At 34.5% G+C, this 19,390-nt stretch overlaps 2 protein-coding genes across 2 annotated transcripts in view; one reads left to right on the top strand and one right to left on the bottom strand.

Annotated features, from left to right (window-relative positions):
- LOC128216674 (protein ZGRF1-like) overlaps positions 1-19,390 on the top strand; it is a gene marked incomplete at its 3' end in the record, with an annotated part of 55,347 nt that overhangs the window by 3,798 nt on the left and 32,159 nt on the right. Inside the window, exons 2-6 of the mRNA XM_052923312.1 lie at positions 4,526-4,594; positions 4,968-5,048; positions 14,758-14,902; positions 15,119-15,204; positions 15,869-17,762. Coding sequence (XP_052779272.1) covers positions 4,577-4,594; positions 4,968-5,048; positions 14,758-14,902; positions 15,119-15,204; positions 15,869-17,762 — 2,224 coding nt within the window. The remainder of the gene's footprint in view (positions 1-4,525; positions 4,595-4,967; positions 5,049-14,757; positions 14,903-15,118; positions 15,205-15,868; positions 17,763-19,390) is intronic.
- LOC128209833 (tyramine receptor tyra-2-like) lies at positions 1,260-7,262 on the bottom strand. The gene is made up of 2 exons (XM_052914076.1): positions 6,520-7,262; positions 1,260-3,247 (listed from the first exon to the last, which is right to left on the bottom strand). The coding sequence occupies exon 2, from the start codon at positions 3,061-3,063 to the stop codon at positions 1,501-1,503; it is 1,563 nt and encodes a 520-aa protein (XP_052770036.1). The 5' UTR covers positions 3,064-3,247; positions 6,520-7,262; the 3' UTR covers positions 1,260-1,500.

The raw sequence follows: 19,390 nt of genomic DNA, 5'->3' as shown, positions 1-19,390 counted from the left end.
ATCATAACCCATATTTGATTTGAACTTGCGGGCTTGTTTTTTAGTTTCAAGCCAAACACCAGGCAAACTTATCCCCCCAGATTTACTTTACTAGTGTCAGAAGTACAAGGCAGGAAGGCCTGGATCGGCCTGTAGGACTCGTGAGCAAGGGGTGTATAGAGTTTGAGGGTTAGATTTCGCAGGCAGGTTAGTTCAGTCGCTAGATTGTGATGCTATTGTTTCGATGGTCGCGAGTCGGAGCCCCCACAAGGCCCCAATTTTATTCGTCATAATGTGAAAAGATGATCAAACAAACATACAATTTTCATGCACAATTTAACTTTACCTGAACGGAATTGTAATAAGGCTAATATTAAATTTACATTTTACCATCTAAAAATTAGATAATGAATTGATAGTTTGATGAATTTTAGAGAACAAAACTTTTCTTCTATTGTACGAAATAGAAGCAATATATTGTCAGTTTGTTGCAAAAGCGCCAGTCCCTCCTTTTATTTTTGTAACTGTTGATAAATTGCACCATTTATTTCTTTGCTTGATGATGAGGATTTGCAACAGTTTAAATTTTTATATTACGTTGTACAGTTTGTGTTTAATTACAACACGCTCAGTAAAAAAAGTTAAAACACTTTCTATTAAGAATTATCTAATCATCAATCAACTCTATTTCCTTCTGTTAGTTCGTTGATTTATTCAGTTGATCAATTAGATATGTAGCAGTGGTTTTTTTCACCATTTTGGGAATAGGTGATGGGCCTTTCTAATTGGGATAAATGCTTTTTTTTTTACTAAAATTTTGAATTCCAACTTTGCTTAAAAACGATCAACAATGCTTTTACAAACTTTTGTAGACAAATTGAAATTAAAAAGTTTGTTTCTTTAAGATTACTCCAATTCTTGTCACATTTTGGAAAATACAATGTTTCAGCATACATGATGGAGCCAGATTTTGGCCAAAAAATGGTCAGAAAAAATCACTGTATATTATTTTTACAATTTCATTTACAAAGCATGAAACTAGTACAGTTAAAGCCATCTTATTAAGAAGTGTACAACAATTTGTTGTGTAAGGTCAAGAATTCCTGTTAAATACTTTTTCGTGTGTCACAAATCAAATTAAAGTTTTAACTTACAAAATCAAAGAAACTTTGCCTGAACTGACCATTAAAGCTCATAGTTTTGAAAAGATATAGAAAAGTAGCAATTACACGATACCTCACTCCAAGTTCTAAAGAAAGCATGCCAAGTTTTTTTCCATATTTATTTTTAACAAAGTTGTAACAAATATAACAAAACATTAAACATAATATTTTCATATTTTTTTCTAATGAATTCAGAAAACATTACATGTTGTGATATATATACTTAATTGATTTTATAAATTACATAAAACAATCCTAATTTATAACACTGTATGATGTTATTGAAACAGTTTTGATTAATGAATTAGTACTTTTTAACAGTGATGAGAACAATTTATCATATGAAAGATATGTTTTTTTATAATTTCTGTTTATTCCAGAAAATTGTGTGAAATTTGGTCCACATGACCCTCAGTGCAGCTTTATATCTCCGGTCAGTTGCCATGTAAATGTAAGGATTGACAAGGGAATGCATGTAGTAAAGAACGGCTAGTATGTCCTCATACACCCAGGGATGGACACAGTGGCACCACACATCAATTGTGATGGCAATGTTAAATGGGGCAAACATGACAATGAAACAGACAATGACAATTGTAATAGTTCCAAACAGTTTACAATATCTAGATCTCTTTGTGGTATTTACTCTGACGCTTCGGCTGCTTTCACTTTTGGTAATGGCTAAAGATCTGAGACTATCAGCCTTCCTGAGATTGTTTACTTTAAGTGAATTTGATCGTTTAACATTGGTTTGTCCTTTTGGTGAACTTGAGGATTTCAGGGAATCAGATCTGGGAAATGATTGAGATCTTATTTTCCTTAATGTACAGAGACCATTGAGCTCCTTTTCAAAGGTGTCCTTCTCATCTGTAAAACTTTCCTGTATTGTATCGAGTTCAGTGATAGGTTTTTGATGGTATTCTGTATTGTCACTCTGCATGATTGCATCGTCTTTCTCAGGTGTGTTTTGAGCATGGTCAAGGGATGTATAAAAGGATGTCTCTGTATGTCCAGCTTTTTCGTTCAGATCTGTAGAGTCATGGGTTTGTATCCTGATATGATCAATGTGGGTGTGGTTAGCATCATCTTCTTGTTCAGGTTGTGCACGTACGTGTTCTTCGGGATGTGCTAGAGGTGAAATAGCAGTCAATACTACATTTGGTGGTTTTGTTTTGGTCAGAAATATTTTTACCCCATCAGAGTCTGTATCTGAACTGATAGTGAATGTCTGAGGCACGGAATGTATTTTGCGGATATGTCGACTGGCTATGCACACTATTCTTGAACTGGTAAAACAGAGAATGATGAAAGGAATGAAGAAGCTGATGATTGCTGATGGTATCACATACATGTCTGTCATCACAAAGATACATGTACTCGAGTCATTGTCCGTAAGGAGGAAGTGGTCCTTGAAGTTTTCATCCGTTCCCACTTCCGTTAGGAGGGATATTATTGAAAATATAAACACAAATACCCAAACACCAACAATAAGTATCACAGCAATTTTCCGGGTCATTTTTTCAAAGTAATGTATCGAATAGGTAATGAAGATGTATTTATCTAATGAGACTAGCACTATGGAGTATGCTGATATTGTACTGAAGGCAATGTCTGCGAATGTGAAGAACTCACATGTAATTCTACTGAATGGCCAGGTGCCATAATATTCCCAGATTGTGTTTAATGGCACGACTGTAATGGAGATTATGAAGTCGATGATGGCGAGGTTCATCACAAACCAATAGGACACCTGCCGCCGGAGTTTCGGAGTTGAACATATCGTCACAATTGAGAGAAGGTTTCCCAAGAACATGAACACATTGATCACTGCCATGAAGACAACCAGAAATGTCTTAGCTGGGGTCAAATTGTCATCTTGTGAATCTTTCCGCAATATGTACGGATGACCTTCAAACCCCATTCTCTTGTTTATTTGTTTACAGATTTTATAAGCTTTTGCTTAACACTTTGTTGTCACTTGGTTTCGTTTTAGCTTTAGAGTATCGGACCCTTGTAGAAGGCCATGTTAAGCAGCACAAACAAATGTTTGATCTGTCTATACTGGCAATCTGTGTTCTCTTGCATTGCTGCAGTGGCTTTCGTGTCTGAAAATAGATATTAAACAGTTAGGTCGTGTTGTGTCCAAACGGGACTGTATTTATGTGCTAGTATAGTTTGGCGTCACCAAATCGTTGCCAATTCTATCTGGGAAAATAGCTGGCACAACAGTGTGTCATTATTGTTATTATGTTCATTCAATTGAAAACTCCAAACAAAGTATGGTGTTCAAAGTATGTTATTATCCCCTGCCAAATCAAAGGTTTCGGGAGTGGGGTCAAAAACTAGGTCACTAGGTCAAATCAATTAAAGTGTTATATTTATGGACAATTTTTCCTTACTGTTATCACTACAGACAAAACTGAACTTTCACTTTGGAATCATTTAAATTCATAGAAACTATTACAAATGTTAGTCTATATACAAAACTTTTATTTCAAATAATTCCAAACAAACTCAAACTTGTATCCAATATTCATCACGGTCCATTTTTCTGCAGCCATATTACATGTTAATATAGGAATATTCCACCTACTTTTCATTTCCAATCCATGAACTTTGCTTAATCAGGCGGGGGATATCAATTCAACAAATTTGCTTGTTTATTAAAGTCATGTAATCAAATCCACATTCTAGTTTGATCAGAAGTGAGACCCGTCACAGCGGCAAGTTTAAGCAACTAGTCATATACTTGTATTAGAGATAAATAAACGTAAAATAATGAATAGAGGAAACAGTCAAATCTAAATGTCAAAAATCTAAACTATGATTGAAGGAGATATTAATTTGATATTTAAAAAAATATGAAGTATTTTGAAAGCAAAATTTTGAAAGAGAAAGTCGCATGGTCACCTGTCTTTTTAATTATAACCAGCTTATGTGGCTAATTTCATTGTAGACAGGTCAAATTCACCCCAGCACCAATTTTCTTACTAAATCTTGACTTATTAATTAAAATTTCATTTAATGTGATTGTCATAAAGATAATTTCTTTTTTAAGTCCAAAAATGCTTAAAAATGTAAATATTACACATTATACCAACACCAAAATAGTGTGCTTCGCTTACTCCTGCTGTAAGGTTTCATGTAATTTGGACCAGGCATGCAATCTTGTTTACATGTATCTACTGGGATAAACTAAGATGATGAAGTTAAATTGCTTCTAGGCTAAGGCCATGTGATCAGACTCTATAAAATAAAATAAATAAAGCACTTCTTTATTATTTTAAAAATTAACAGATTTCTGTGTTTTTCATTATTTTTTTTCTTATTTGTTGACATTTTGTGTTGCTGAGGCAAGTCTTATTTCTTTTTCATATTTTCAGGAAATCAGCCAAAATCTGATATGATGAAAATGACTTCTCCATGAAAGATTAATGGAGAAAATGTTTGTGGTAAGAATTGTTGAATGCTTTGTGTCATCATAAAAAGACAATATCATATGAGGGAAAATGCTTTGCCTAAATTCAGAAGTTATTGCTTTGATTTTTATTTAAATTTATAGACACAATAAATAAATCATAAACTAGTAATTTGTTGCTTCTTGATATGCAAATTTGCTGTGAAAAGGCTTTAAGAAAATAGTTTTGGTAAGCAATTAATGACATGGATGGTCTAATGTCCTATATTTTCTGTGTCCTTGAAGGAACCTTTTGAACTTAACTTTCCACCTATTTTGGTGTCAGATTTTTAAAGCTAAGAGTCTGTTTACTTCTAACTAACCAATATAAATTTTATTTTGAGCTCATGTTTTTATTTCTATCGAAGGTTCTGTACACTCATCAGAAGCACAAGAAAGCAAAGACCTGGCATGACGGCCTTCTCAAGCACCCGGGCTCGACCACCAAGGTAATGAGTGGTAACTAGGAGGTCAAGTTTCTTACATGTATTAAGATTAGGGATGCAAACGAATGGCAAAATTGATATATCGAATATTCAGTTATTCTTTCCATCGAATATTCGATTACCGAAATACATATTTTGAAAGATGTAGTAAACTACTATTATCATACGTTTAAGTAATAGTCGGGGCAATTTGACCCTATTTGTCATAGCGGTGGACCCCGATTTCTCCAAATAAGCCTTTGAAATTCTCAATTTTCATGAAGAAAAAAACAATACATTATAAACAGACAAACAACAAAATCGAATAATTTCAATTCCGTTGCCTTTATATGTGTAAACAATGTGAAATTAATTGGATTCTTAGTCAAATAGCGTTTTGCGTCAACGGATGGTCTTTCTGTAGGACAAGCAGCCTCGTTCTGAGATTGACCTCTAAATTGACTAATATATCTATGGAAAACCCAAACCACCTCGGGGAACTATACGGTGAAATAATAAAACGAAAACACATCTGGATTTGACTCATCCAGTGTTCATCAATAGAGTTGATATATCCTAAAACGCTATACTATACATTTACATTTCAAAGCGCGAACATTGTATCGAAACATGGAAAACAATTTAAAGCACATATATGTAACAACGTTAATGTAGCACATGGCATTCATATCATCACGGCGATTTAAGCTACGTTGCACAGCTTAATTTGCAGCCAAAACAAAACATTGGTGTTAAAGCTGATTCCTAGTCAGTTATTGTAAAAGTAGGGGGACTTTTTACAGTACCCGACGATATGTCCCTAAATGACATATGACGCATGTTTAGTGTATTGTCATCACATTCACACCTCTGGCATTAGGGGCCAGTCGTTGTAAAAACAAAACAAACAAACTTTATGAACAGTATTAGTATCATTACTCTTTTTTCCGAATATTCGAATACCAATTTTGACATTCGAATACCAAACGTTTGATCGAATATTCGAATATTTGTTTGCATCCCTAATTAAGATATAATCTTATTTTGTTTTTGAATGAAAGACTAATACCAAGGATACCACAGAAAAGGAACCTTGTATATCCTTCTTTTGAATGTTGTAGTCAGGGCATTCTGATATGTTGGTCATGAAATACTTTTTAGTAAAGATAGAAAATATTGCCTGTACGTTTCTTATTTGTTAGCTACACATGGTAAAGGAAGAAGCCATGTTGAAAGTATTGCTTTTGGTTCATTCTATTTTGAAATTTTTAGAAATTAATAACTGAATTTTAATTATTTCTCATTCAATAGGTTTTCTACCAAAATGATGTTTTTGCTACTTAAGTAGAGTAAATTTTGAAGCATTTTGATACATCCAAAATGTTGTCAGCAATGAATTACATATATGCAATCTTAGATATTTGAACCTTGTATTTTTTTTACATTTTTTCAAAAATATGTGAAATTTAAAGATTACATTAGAATAATGACGTACCTTGGAGTCCAGTGGTTTCTTGTAGTCTGGCGTTTGAACTTAACCTGCTTACCCTTTTTTCCTTTTCATCAGAATATCATTTGGGAACAAGATATGTTGTTATTGTAATAAAATCCAGGGAGAGACCACAGCGTGACCATTAAATAGTATGTCACCCTGCCTATAGGGCCATCATTTTGAAATCAACACCAGATTATGAGAAGCCTATTTATACAGTTAGTCACTGACAACAAGCTTTAAGTTGATGATTTTATTGTCCAATATGTGTATTTACTTTCGTCAGTAGTTATCTCTTTGCTAGTAAATCCTTGTACTGATGAAGATCTGCCCATGTATATTATCTGTCAGAAACGTGCCATCAAAGAGATTAAGCGTCATGTGATTGTCTTTCGTTCATCTAGGCTCATTGCACACATGAATTATGGTTTTCAACTAATGAAGAACACACTCTTAAATTTAGATTTATTGTTTTTCACCATTTTTCACTTGCTAACAAATATTTTATGATCTGCAAATAATCACTTCCATTGAAGAACTTAAACAATTACTTTGTTCTTCGTTTGCCATTACCTAAATATAGAAACTTGAGTTGTAAATCTGTGGATAAATTATTACAGTTGATAGTGTTATGAATATCAAAACCATAAAAACTGCCTTTGGCACATGGACAGGATGTACTTTTGCCAAAAAGCATCATTTAGCTGTTAAGTGATTTGTTTAGGAGTGCTTTCATTTCTTTTCATTGTTTATTTGAACATCAGTTTCAAGTTGTACTTAGAAATACACCGCACTTGCAAAAATAATTAAAAACATTTCTGTAAACAAAATACCACTTTAATGATTTTGTGGTGTAAATAATGAGAGTTTAAATGCATAATCAAAAATAGATTTAAAGACAACCACTCATTGAAGTTGTCCTATTAAGAATAGCGTAGTTACATTAAAGATGTGATGCATCTATTTTAGACTGATGCATCTGTAATAGATGTAACACCGTAGGCGACATGACTTACTTGTCAGCATTTTGTTAAAGTTGATGCATTTGAAGATTCAGTGAATACAAGTCCATCTTGCATAACATATTAGGTTGATATATCATTTGGTTTGAAAAATATGGTAAACATCTTATGAAACGTTTATGTGTTAATAAATGCCAGGGATCTTTTTGTTGGTTGATATATTCTGATCCTGCAACATGAACAAGGTTTACCTTAACTCTAACTCCCAAAAAATGCAATTTGTTTGGATGAAAGGCATCCCATTGGTGCCATTATTGAGCACCTGCTCTGACTCCTGCTGTCATGTATATATGGTAAACCAGTACTGTATCATATACAACGAGAGGTGCAAACAATAGCAGTCATGTTGAAAGGTCATGTGATGCTTTGTCAGGCTGAAAAGAAGGTGACAACTATACAAAGTTACAAAGTAACCGTTGCTTTTGTTTTATGTGCCATTGATCTAAGAAGATAAGGCTATTTGAGTCAGTTTTGTATTTAAAATTTAAAAAGTTTAAAACCAAAGGTTTTTTACAATTTGTTCCACAACAATTAAATAAACTATTTAGACTTTATAAAATGGTACTGAACCATCCAACTTACTAATATAACCAAGTTAGATAACTCTAATTTGCATTTTAAGGCCCTTTATTATACAATTCTGGTTAAGGTTGTAATTGCAACGGTCAATATCTCACCAAAATACATCAAATGCATTGAAACTTTATACAAGGGCTCCCAACCATCCAACCTTCTCAATTTATTAAGTTAAGTAACTCTATTTTGCATACAATATTAATTTTGCCCCCATTCTTATTCGACTTATAAATTTTGGTTAAGATTTGGCATGTAAGCACATAAATCAATAACTCTACAACTACTTCATGTATTGCATTGAAATTTTATAGAATCAAGTATGATTACTCTATCTTGCATACAATGCAAATTTTGCATCTTACTGTTTTTACTGGTTAAGGTTTTGCATGTAATCTAATTTAACAGTGATCCCATGCACGTTTCACCAAAACTTTGCAATCCTTAAACTTAAAACGGCAGAATAGTTGAGTGTGCTGTCTCTGTGACAGCTCTTGTTTTATATTAAAAACACACTATTTTTTACACTTAAATAATATTCATCAGTTGTAAAACTGTATTGTGTGTACACTATAAGCATGACACTGTTTCTTTGTTTAAAAAGCAGGAACATTACTGTATCTTGTGTAAATTACTGGCACAGAACTGTATTTTGTGTACAGTACATGCACATAACTGTATCCTGTGTACAGCGCAGGCACATAACTGTATCTTGTGTACAGTACATGCAAATAACTGTGTCTTGTGTAAATTAAAGGCACATAACTGTATCTTGTGTAAATTACATGCACAAAACTGTATCTTGTGTGAATTACATGCACAAAACTGTATTTTGTGTACTGTACATGCACAGAACTGTATTTTGTGTGAATTACAGGCACATAACTGTATCTTGTGTACAGTACATGCACATAACTGTATCCTGTGTACAGCGCAGGCACATAACTGTATCTTGTGTACAGTACATGCAAATAACTGTGTCTTGTGTAAATTAAAGGCACATAACTGTATCTTGTGTAAATTACATGCACAAAACTGTATCTTGTGTGAATTACATGCACAAAACTGTATTTTGTGTACTGTACATGCACAGAACTGTATTTTGTGTGAATTACAGGCACATAACTGTATCTTGTGTAAATTACAGGCACATAACTGTATCTTGTGTAAATTACATGCACAAAACTGTATCTTGTGTGAATTACATGCACAAAACTGTATTTTGTGTACTGTACATGTACAGAACTGTATTTTGTGTGAATTACAGGCACATAATTGTATCTTTTGTAAATTACAGGCACATTACTGTATCTTGTGTAAATTACAGGCACATAACTGTATCTTGTGTAAATTACAGGCACAAAACTGTATCTTGTGTACAGTACTGGCACATAACTGTATCTTGTGTGCAGTACATGCACATAACTGTGGCTTGTGTACAGTACATGCACATAACTGTGTCTTATGCAAATTACATGCACAGAACTGTATCTTGTGTGAATTACATGCACAAAACTGTATTTTGTGTACTGTACATGCACATAACTGTATTTTATGTGAATTACAGGCACATAACTGTATCTTGTGTAAATTACAGGCACATAACTGTATCTTGTGTAAATTACATGCACAAAACTGTATCTTGTGTGAATTATATGCACAAAACTGTAATTTGTGTACTGTTCATGCACAGAACTGTACTTTGTGTGAATTACAGGCACATAACTGTATCTTGTGTAAATTACAGGCACATTACTGTATCTTATGTAAATTAAAGGCACATAACTGTATCTTGTGTAAATTACAGGCACAAAACTGTATCTTGTGTATAGTACTGGCACATAACTGTATCTTGTGTACAGTACATGCACATAACTGTATTTTGTGTACAGTACATGCACATAACTGTATTTTGTGTACAGTACATGCACATAACTGTATTTTGTGTGAATTACAGGCACATAACTGTATCTTGTGTCAATACAGGCACAGACCTGTATCTTGTGTAAACTACAGGCACAGACTTGTATCTTGTGTACAGTATAGGAACATATCTGTATCTTATGTATAGTACAAGCACAGATCTGTATCTTGTGTATAGTACATGCACGTAACTGTATTTTGTGTGAATTACAGGCACATAACTGTATCTTGTGTCAATACAGAACCAGACCTGTATCTTGTGTACAGTATAGGAACATACCTGTATCTTATGTATAGTACAAGCACAGATCTGTATCTTGTGTATTCTTCTTGCATTTAACTGTATCTTACATATCTTATGTACACTGCGGGGGAAACCTGTCAGACCTGACAATGCATGTAGGACATAATTATTACTTTCGATTCAGTTGTACTCATAAGTCAGTTTTACTTACCAATTTGGGGCTGAAATTCAGCCCCATTCTCAATACTCAAACACATACTTTTTTCTCCAGATGTGAAAATAATTTCCCCAATTTTATGGTGGAAAAAAAGATTTTTATCCTAATATAAAATTGAAACCCTGAACTTTTGTATGGAAGAGTTGGTGTATTCTTCAAGAAACAAATCTTAATCTCATTCTTTTATCTCTTCTGCCAATTTATCAAAGCATTCAGAATTTGAATTCCCAATTTTTGTCAAAATGACAAATTTTTCCTAATCTGAAAGGCCCAAGCCCCATCTACAAATTGGTGAAAAAGATTGTCCTCAAAACACACACATATCTAAAATACCGTTCTACATGCTCTTGTTTAACCTATTGTCATAAAATTGTTTAGTGTTGCTGTTTGAAGCCAGAGGAGATGGTCTTATACATGTGATTGAAGTGACAGGGTCTTGTGTCAATGAAAACAAGGCAATGTATCATTATGTCAGGGACGCCTCAATATGGATGGATCAAAAGCCTTCTAGCAAACAAGCATTATGGTACTGCCTTGAGCGGCCTTCGGTTATTTCAAGTTCAAAGAGATCTTAGTCAAATTTACAACAATATTAAAAGCACCCGGGGTTTATTTAGCTACCAATAATTCATTTTGGAAAGTATTAATTGATACTGTACTCTTTTTAGATTGAACTTCATTTGAAGTGGCTACAAAGTTATTGTCTATTTAAATCATTGGTAAAGTTTTTGTATATGTACAAACTTCAAGGCATAATACTGTTATTGTAAACATGACCTTGATGCAATATTAAGTGGTATTTATTTTTTCAAGTGGCTAGTATATGGAAAGGAAAAGATTTTGCTATTTAGCATTTCATTGAAAACAGTCGGAATAAATGTCATATAAGAAACTGTTAAAGGCATCCAAGTTAAATTTAAAAACCTTCAATAAAGATACCAATGGAAAGGTATGAAGTATTACAAATATACAGAAATTTTATTCATCAGCAAAAAGTTTTATAAGTGCATATATTTTATTAGTACTTTCATTCTGAAAATAGGACTGGCCCCATTTTCTCGAAACTTCTTAAGCTTAACAGGCTAAGTCGCTTATTTTAATTAGCCAAAATACGTACTAATAATGCATTTTGATAAATGAAAGTGTTTCCTCTAATTAGCATACAGATTTTTCTTATATAATTTAAAAAACTCTTAAAGAAGTATAATGCATATTATAGAACAACAAAAATAGTGAGTTTAGCTTAATCCTGTTATAAAGGACTTAAGAAGTTTCGAGAAATTGGGGCCAGGGCATTCTGTTTAAAGTTAATCTTTTCAAAATGTGTTCATTTTGTCACTTTATTTTGCAATTTTCTTTTAATTATCAATTATCAAATCTTCAGTTATTCGCTTATTTGAATTTTATTAGTTCTTTATTTGGCACAACCATAAATGAAAATGCATTCTGAGTCTCATACTCACACTGCTTTACCAGGGAATCCATTATTCTGAAACATGGGTATCAACAGTAGTATTTTTTAAACTGCAACATCCAGTAATCTATGCTTTCAGTATCTTGCACCTGACCCATGGTTCTGAAAGATGCACTTTCAAGGAACGCATTAAAGAAGATTACAAAGTGAATCACTGTGATACTATTCAGAAGAATGCATGGCTGATAATTACCTCATTTGAGAACTATTGTCCCCTGGCACCTTGATTACCGGTAGTAACTTGATAACTGATAACTACCTCCTCTGAGAAGAATGCACAGCTTACCATGACCTCAGGTCAAGAGTAATGTCCCATGGCTACTTTGATTTTGACCACTACCTTTGAGAAGAATGCACAGCTTACAATTACCTTACTTAAAAATATTATCCCCTGTCTACTACTTTGATCACCGACCACCTCTGCAAATAATGCACAGCTTAAATTTACTTCATGTGCAGATAACGGGCTTCTGGCTAGTACCCTGATCTTTTACAATTACCTCCTCTGTGAAGAATTCACAGCACAATCACTTCATGTGAGGATAATCGTCTCCTGGTTAGTAGCCTGATCATTTACAACTATGGCCTCTGTGAAGAATTCACAGCACTTTTACCTCATGTGAAGATAATCATCTCCTAGCTAGTAGCCTGATCATTTACAATTACCTACTCTGTGAAAAATTCACAGCACAATCACTTCATGTGCAGATAATCGTCTCCTGGTTAGTACCCTGATCATTTACAATTACCTCCTCTGTGAAGAATGCACAGCACTATTACTTCATTTGAGGATAATCGTCTCCTGGCTAGTACCCTGATCATTTACAATTACCTCCTCTGTGAAGAATTCACAGCACTATCACTTCATTTGAGGATAATCGTCTCCTGGTTAGTACCCTGATCATTTACAATTACCTCCTCTGTGAAGAATGCACAGCACTATTACTTCATTTGAGGATAATCGTCTCCTGGTTAGTACCCTGATCATTTACAATTACCTCCTCTGTGAAGAATTCACAGCACAATCACTTCATGTGCAGATAATCGTCTCCTGGTTAGTACCCTGATCATTTACAATTACCTCCTCTGTGAAGAATTCACAGCACTATTACTTCATGTGCAGATAATCGTCTCCTGGTTAGTACCCTGATCATTTACAATTACCTCCTCTGTGAAGAATGCACAGCACTATCACTTCATGTGCAGATAATCGTCTCCTGGTTAGTACCCTGATCATTTACAATTACCTCCTTTGTGAAGAATTCACAGCACAATCACTTCATTTGAGGATAATCGTCTCCTGGTTAGTACCCTGATCATTTACAATTACCTCCTCTGTGAAGAATTCACAGCACTATTACTTCATGTGCAGATAATCGTCTCCTGGTTAGTACCCTGATCATTTACAATTACCTCCTCTGTGAAGAATGCACAGCACTATCACTTCATGTGCAGATAATAGTCTCCTGGTTAGTACCCTGATCATTTACAATTACCTCCTTTGTGAAGAATTCACAGCACAATCACTTCATGTGCAGATAATCGTCTCCTGGTTAGTACCCTGATCATTTACAATTACCTCCTTTGTGAAGAATTCACAGCACTATCACTTCATGTGCAGATAATCGTCTCCTGGTTAGTACCCTGATCATTTACAATTACCTCCTCTGTGAAGAATTCACAGCACAATCACTTCATGTGAGGATAATCGTCTCCTGGTTAGTACCCTGATCATTTACAATTACCTCCTCTGTGAAGAATGCACAGCACTATTACTTCATTTGAGGATAATCGTCTCCTGGCTAGTAGCCTGATCGTTTACAATTACCCTCTGAGAGCCTCTGAATTGCATTGTTTTTATCAATTACCTCATTTTTTTTATATTGTGCATGAATATGAGTGATTAAACGTGTTGACTTGAGACAAACGCACAGCACTATTTCTTCATGTGAGGATAATTGCCCCCTGGCTTCTACCTTATCATTTACCACTAGAATGATTAATAAGGTTAGTGTATTTTAAGAAACTTTCTCTGAGTGAGACTTTTCACAGCTTTGGAGTACAGTTCATTGACATGTGACCACTATGCCAGACTCTTGAAATTGACCACTACATTTTCTGTACAAAAGTCCATAGAAAAAAATCAAACACTTTACATAACACACTTTATATATAATACTGTTCATGCCTGACTTTGATAGCAGGCTGTGCTTTATGATGAGAGGGGTAGGAGACGGCACATTATGAATATCCGGCTAATTATTGCATGAGATGTCTATAGACAACATAAAAACGAAATAATTTATGTCGGTTTTTTGCAGGCTGTGTTGTATGGTAAGAGGGATAGGAGGTTGTACAGCTTCTATATCTGGCTATATACTGCCAAAACCATACCAGGATATACAGAAATATGAAACACTAATAATTTGTGTCTGTTTTGCAGGCTGTGTTGTATGGAAAGAGGGACTGGAGATGGTACAGTCTCTATATCTGGCTATATATTGCACTAAAACATATAAAGGATAATGAAACACTAACTATTCATGTCTGTTTTGCAGGCTGTGTTGTATGGAAAGAGGGACTGGAGATGGTACAGTCTCTATATCTGGCTATATATTGCACTAAAACATATAAAGGATAATGAAACACTAACTATTCATGTCTGTTTTGCAGACTGTGTTGTATGGAAAGAGGGACTGGAGATGGTACAGTCTCTATATCTGGCTATATATTGTACTTAAACATATAAAGGATAATGAAACACTAACTATTCATGTCTGTTTTGCAGGCTGTGTTGTATGATGAGAAGGGTGGCCGACTTGACAGCCTCCATGTTCGCCTTGAGGAGGTTGGTCCTGGTGACCAGCTCGAGAGTGACCGTTACCTCATCCTCATTGAAGGCCTCACTGCAGATCAAACAGGAGTAAACCCTGGTATGTTTTATTGCAAAAACTTGATATGTAGTCATTGGAAAACAATTTATTTGTTATTTGGTTCTTACTCATGTAGTTGGTTTTTAAAATGATATTTTAAGAACTAGTAATTCCAAAGGTACTCCAATATTTGGATAAATTAAAATGTATAAAACATCAGCAAAAATGCATCACTTAATATAACAAAATATATAAACCATGTCTCCTCCCCTCCAGGTCCCAGCTCCCCTGTGGTGAGCCAGCCGGTCCCTTGTAGGAACCTGTCACAGGCCAGGTGTGCCGGACTCAAGAAGAGGAAAGGGGTAAATATATCTCTTTTTAGCAAGACTCATTTTGAGGTGAGAAAATACAAGATATTTTCATTGCTTTTTTGTTGTGCTGTCATTGTAATCTTGGATACAGTACACTTGTAACAGTAACAATGCACATATGTGTAGCAAGGCTCTTATCTTTGTGTTTGTCCTTATGTCCCTGGAACAATGGAGAAAATGTAACAGCGTTGGCATCTCAGGGGATTCTCCTGTTATAGCTATAAATAGTTTAAAAAAACAACATAATTTAGGTATTGTTATAGTCTTGGCATTGTTGTCAGCATTATCATGCATTAATTTAATGTTAGCCTACAGTGTTGTCTATAAAAACCGACTGGCAGGCAAAATGGACGATTCAAATTGCAACTGGGTGAGTTCATAAGTGAATTATATGTACAATAAGTAGTAGCTGGTCGGTTAATTTACTATTTGAGACGGTTCAACCGAAACCGTTTGACCCAGGAAAATAGCTCAGAAAATGCTCAAGATTTTCAAGTGAAACTTGGCACACATGTTGCCACTAAATTAACAAAGACAAGTATTGGTTTTGGCTTCACTGTACACTTATTATACTAGAAAGAAAGGATCATTATTACATAGTCTAAGATAAAAATGCAATACACCTTAAGGTTTAAAGTGTATGTTGTATTTTTAGGGTTTCATGCCACCTAGGATGACAAAACAGCCATGTGTAGATCCAAATGTGCAGGCGGATTGTCCAGGAACTTCCAACTCAAACCAAATGCAACTATCTTACGAGAAAGAATATGAAAATGTACAGCAAGAGGAACGTAGAGACAGAAAGTATTCAAAAGACTTTAACAGTGTTAGTTATTCTGACGCAACTGACGTGAATATTACAAACTTTAATACCGATCTGGATAGAGTCAACAAGAATGTTTTGAAAATGTATACAAGGTTTGGACAGGGATCCCAGTCTTCAGACAGTGATAGTCAGGGATCTGCACAAGCCCCTATCTCCCCTTGGTCAGTGTTTGGGGCAAAAAGGGCCTCTAGCATTACCAGTCCATTGGTCGCTCATGCTGCAAACAAACATTCTGGCAGTCCTATAACTAGTAGAGAGGATTTTGTCAGTATGGCAGCTTGTGAGGAAAGTCCATTCAGGGACAATACAAATAAATTGACGACCAATGATAATGTGAATGAGGATGGACCTAGAACAGGATATGGCCTGTCAAGGTTTTCTGTTAACAGTATTGAAACTTGTAATCCACCTACTGTGAAATCGTCAGTGAAAGATGAAAATGTGAAATCTTCACCTGATGGATGCTTCAAATCAGCTGGTATAAATTGCGAAGAGAAAAGGAATATGAGCCAGATATTGAGCTTACTAAGAAATAAAAACATCAAGCCTGAAGTTAAGCATAGTGCCAATGAGATAAGTTCAAAGAGATTTGTTACTCAATCAACACATGCACTTAATGTTCAAGGATCAAGCAATATTGCTCATGAAAAAGATTCAGCAGAAAATGTTACAAGAGATAAAGTATCTAACATTAACAAGACAAAATCTGTTCAAGGAAGTGTCTTACAGTTTTCTCCACTAATTGAAAATGTTGAAAACAGCCTGGAAGGAAGTGTTGAAAACAGCCAGGGAGAAACAGTTAATGGTGGAAATAAACCTGATGTGGATGATTATACTGTTCATAAGTTAGAAGCTGATGTAAGTGACAATTTGGACAACATTGGAAAGTTTGAAGTTAGTTTCTCTCCACTGTCAAATTTTAGTGAGAGTGACATTGAAGACAATCCTGAACTTATGCAAAGTAACAATCATGATGAAGAATTGTCTGATGCTCTGTGTGGAAATGTTGAAGAGCATGATGCTGCAAGACAGCTTGGTAGTAATGACAAGGAATTTGAACAGAAACAACCGCAGCAAGTGACAAAAGAAATCCCTGATAAAGGAACTGATCAATCTATAAGTCAGCATGGAAATGGAATATATAGCAGTGTTGACAGTGAATTTGCTTGTAACAAGGGAGATATACCAGAAGCAGTTGAAAAATATTTTGAAGAAACAGCACAAGAATGCTTTGAGGAGAATGTTGCAGTGAAAGAGGTGTCTAGGGATGGAGATGAACAGTGCAATATTGTTTTGGAATTTTCTGAAGACTTATTTGCAAGCACTTCTTCAGGAAATATTCAGAATGATGATAATAGAAGTGAAATCGAAGTTTCAAATACAAAAGATACTGAAGGTATAGATCATGACACTGAAGATTTTATAGATACCATGGACAAGGATGAAAGCCATGGACAGTCTGAACAGAGCTTACAAGGATTAATAGTTGAAAGCAGTGAAAGTACATTTTCGTGCAATACAACAAGCCAAGACACGATGGAATTCAGTTGTAACACTTACAAAAGTGACAGTCAAAATACACCTAGTCTTCAATTTGGAAATTCCCATAAAGATCAACCATGTGGCATTGATAGTCCTTACAGAGATCGCTACAACATTGCTGGGAAAACATTTGATAATTATGAAAAGAGCATTGCATCCGAGAGTGAATCTGCCATGACAGGTACTGAATCCAAGTTTCAAACATGTATTGCAATTTCTGGTTTGGTTATTATTATCCCCCACTGAACCGAAGGTTTTTGAAGGGGGACATTGTTTTGGCGTTGTCCATCCGTCCATTTTTTCTTACTCTGTAACCATATCTTGGTGGTAGGGATTGTTCAGATAATGTTCAAACTTGGTCTGAATGTTCCCCTTGTTGAAACCTCGAATGCTCTTACTTGTGGGTCATATGGGGTCAAAAACATGGTTTTAGACAATCTTGTCCACCATTCATCAAATTTAATCAAAATGTTTCTCCTTTATAAATGTTGGAGCAAATTTAAAACAGTTTCACATTTGATCAAAGATTAGATCACTGGGTCAAATCTTATGATATTTTATTTATTCGTAACCATGAGTCCATCCATATCATGGTAATGATTGGGCAGATTAAATGCAAACTGGACAGAATGTTACCTTTGATAAAATCTAACAGCATTTTAAATTGGGTCATATGGGGTCAAAAACTAGGTCACATTGTCAAATCTTAGAAAAAATATTAGGAAAATACTAGAAGAAATTTATCAGGTCCAATTTTTATTAAACTTGATAAAAAAAAATCCTTGATGAAATCATTGACTGGTTTGAAATTGGGTCACATGAGGTCAGAATCTAGGTCACTAGTTCAACTCTTTGGAAAATAATGTACAGAACCAAATATTGGGATTGATTGGTCAGAATTTCTTCAAACTATGGTCAAAATGTTCCTCTTGATGCATTAAAAGTGAGTCACATGGGGTCAACAGTAGGTCGTTAGGTCAAATCATAAAGAAATCTTGGAAACACAAATGCAATATTTCTGCTCCAATCTTTATGAAACTTAATCAGAATATTTGACGCAATGAAATATTTGCTTAGTTTAAACTAGTTCCCATTGAATAAATAACTAGGTTTTAATTTCAAACCTGAGAAAAACCTATAGAGGCTATATTTTTGCAAAATGTCTTGTCCAATCTTCATGAAACTTAATCAGAATGTTGACCTTGATCTTATTGGTTTCAAACTTGTTAACATGGGGTCAAAAACTAGATGAGTAGCTGTAGGTGGAATCTAGGTGGCAGTGATACTCTATATACAAGATATTCCTTTTATTTCAAATAATTGCTAACATTAAACCAGAGCTTCCATTAAAGGAAGTTTGGAAGTATATTACTCCCTAGAAATGGGTTAAAACTTCCAAAATTGAACCGTTGGAAGTACAAAAACTTCCATAATTTTAAAGAAAACTTCCCAGGCTGAAAGCTTGGAAGTTCAAAAGATCAAAACCTTTTGTCAATACTACTTTTGTGGTCACAATTTCAATCAGTTTAACTGTTTTAAGTAAAACAAATTTTTATAATAAGTAAGTCTGTGAATTTGGCAAGTTAAAGTTGCAAATTATTTAATTTTTAATATACTTTAATATATAGTTGAAAAAGATTTTGTATTCTGGAGACTTAAACTTCCACATTTCAGTGAAAAACTTCCAAAATTGAATGTCAGGAAGTTCATACTTCCAGTTTCAAATTCTTAATGGAACCCCTGATTAAACTAACATCTCATATCCAATGTTAATAAGAGTCTATCTGAATGCAGCTGTTTTACATGTTT

The sequence above is a fragment of the Mya arenaria genome, chromosome 2 (assembly GCF_026914265.1).
Source record: "Mya arenaria isolate MELC-2E11 chromosome 2, ASM2691426v1".
Taxonomy (NCBI): Eukaryota; Metazoa; Mollusca; class Bivalvia; order Myida; family Myidae; genus Mya; species Mya arenaria.
Note: the sequence above shows the minus strand (reverse complement) of the source record. Positions and strands in the feature narration are given on the sequence as shown.

Bases quoted from the DNA above. Each gene is read 5' to 3' on its own strand.
- LOC128209833 (XM_052914076.1), bottom strand. From the start codon at position 3,063: ATGGGGTTTGAAGGTCATCCGTACATATTGCGGAAAGATTCACAAGAT.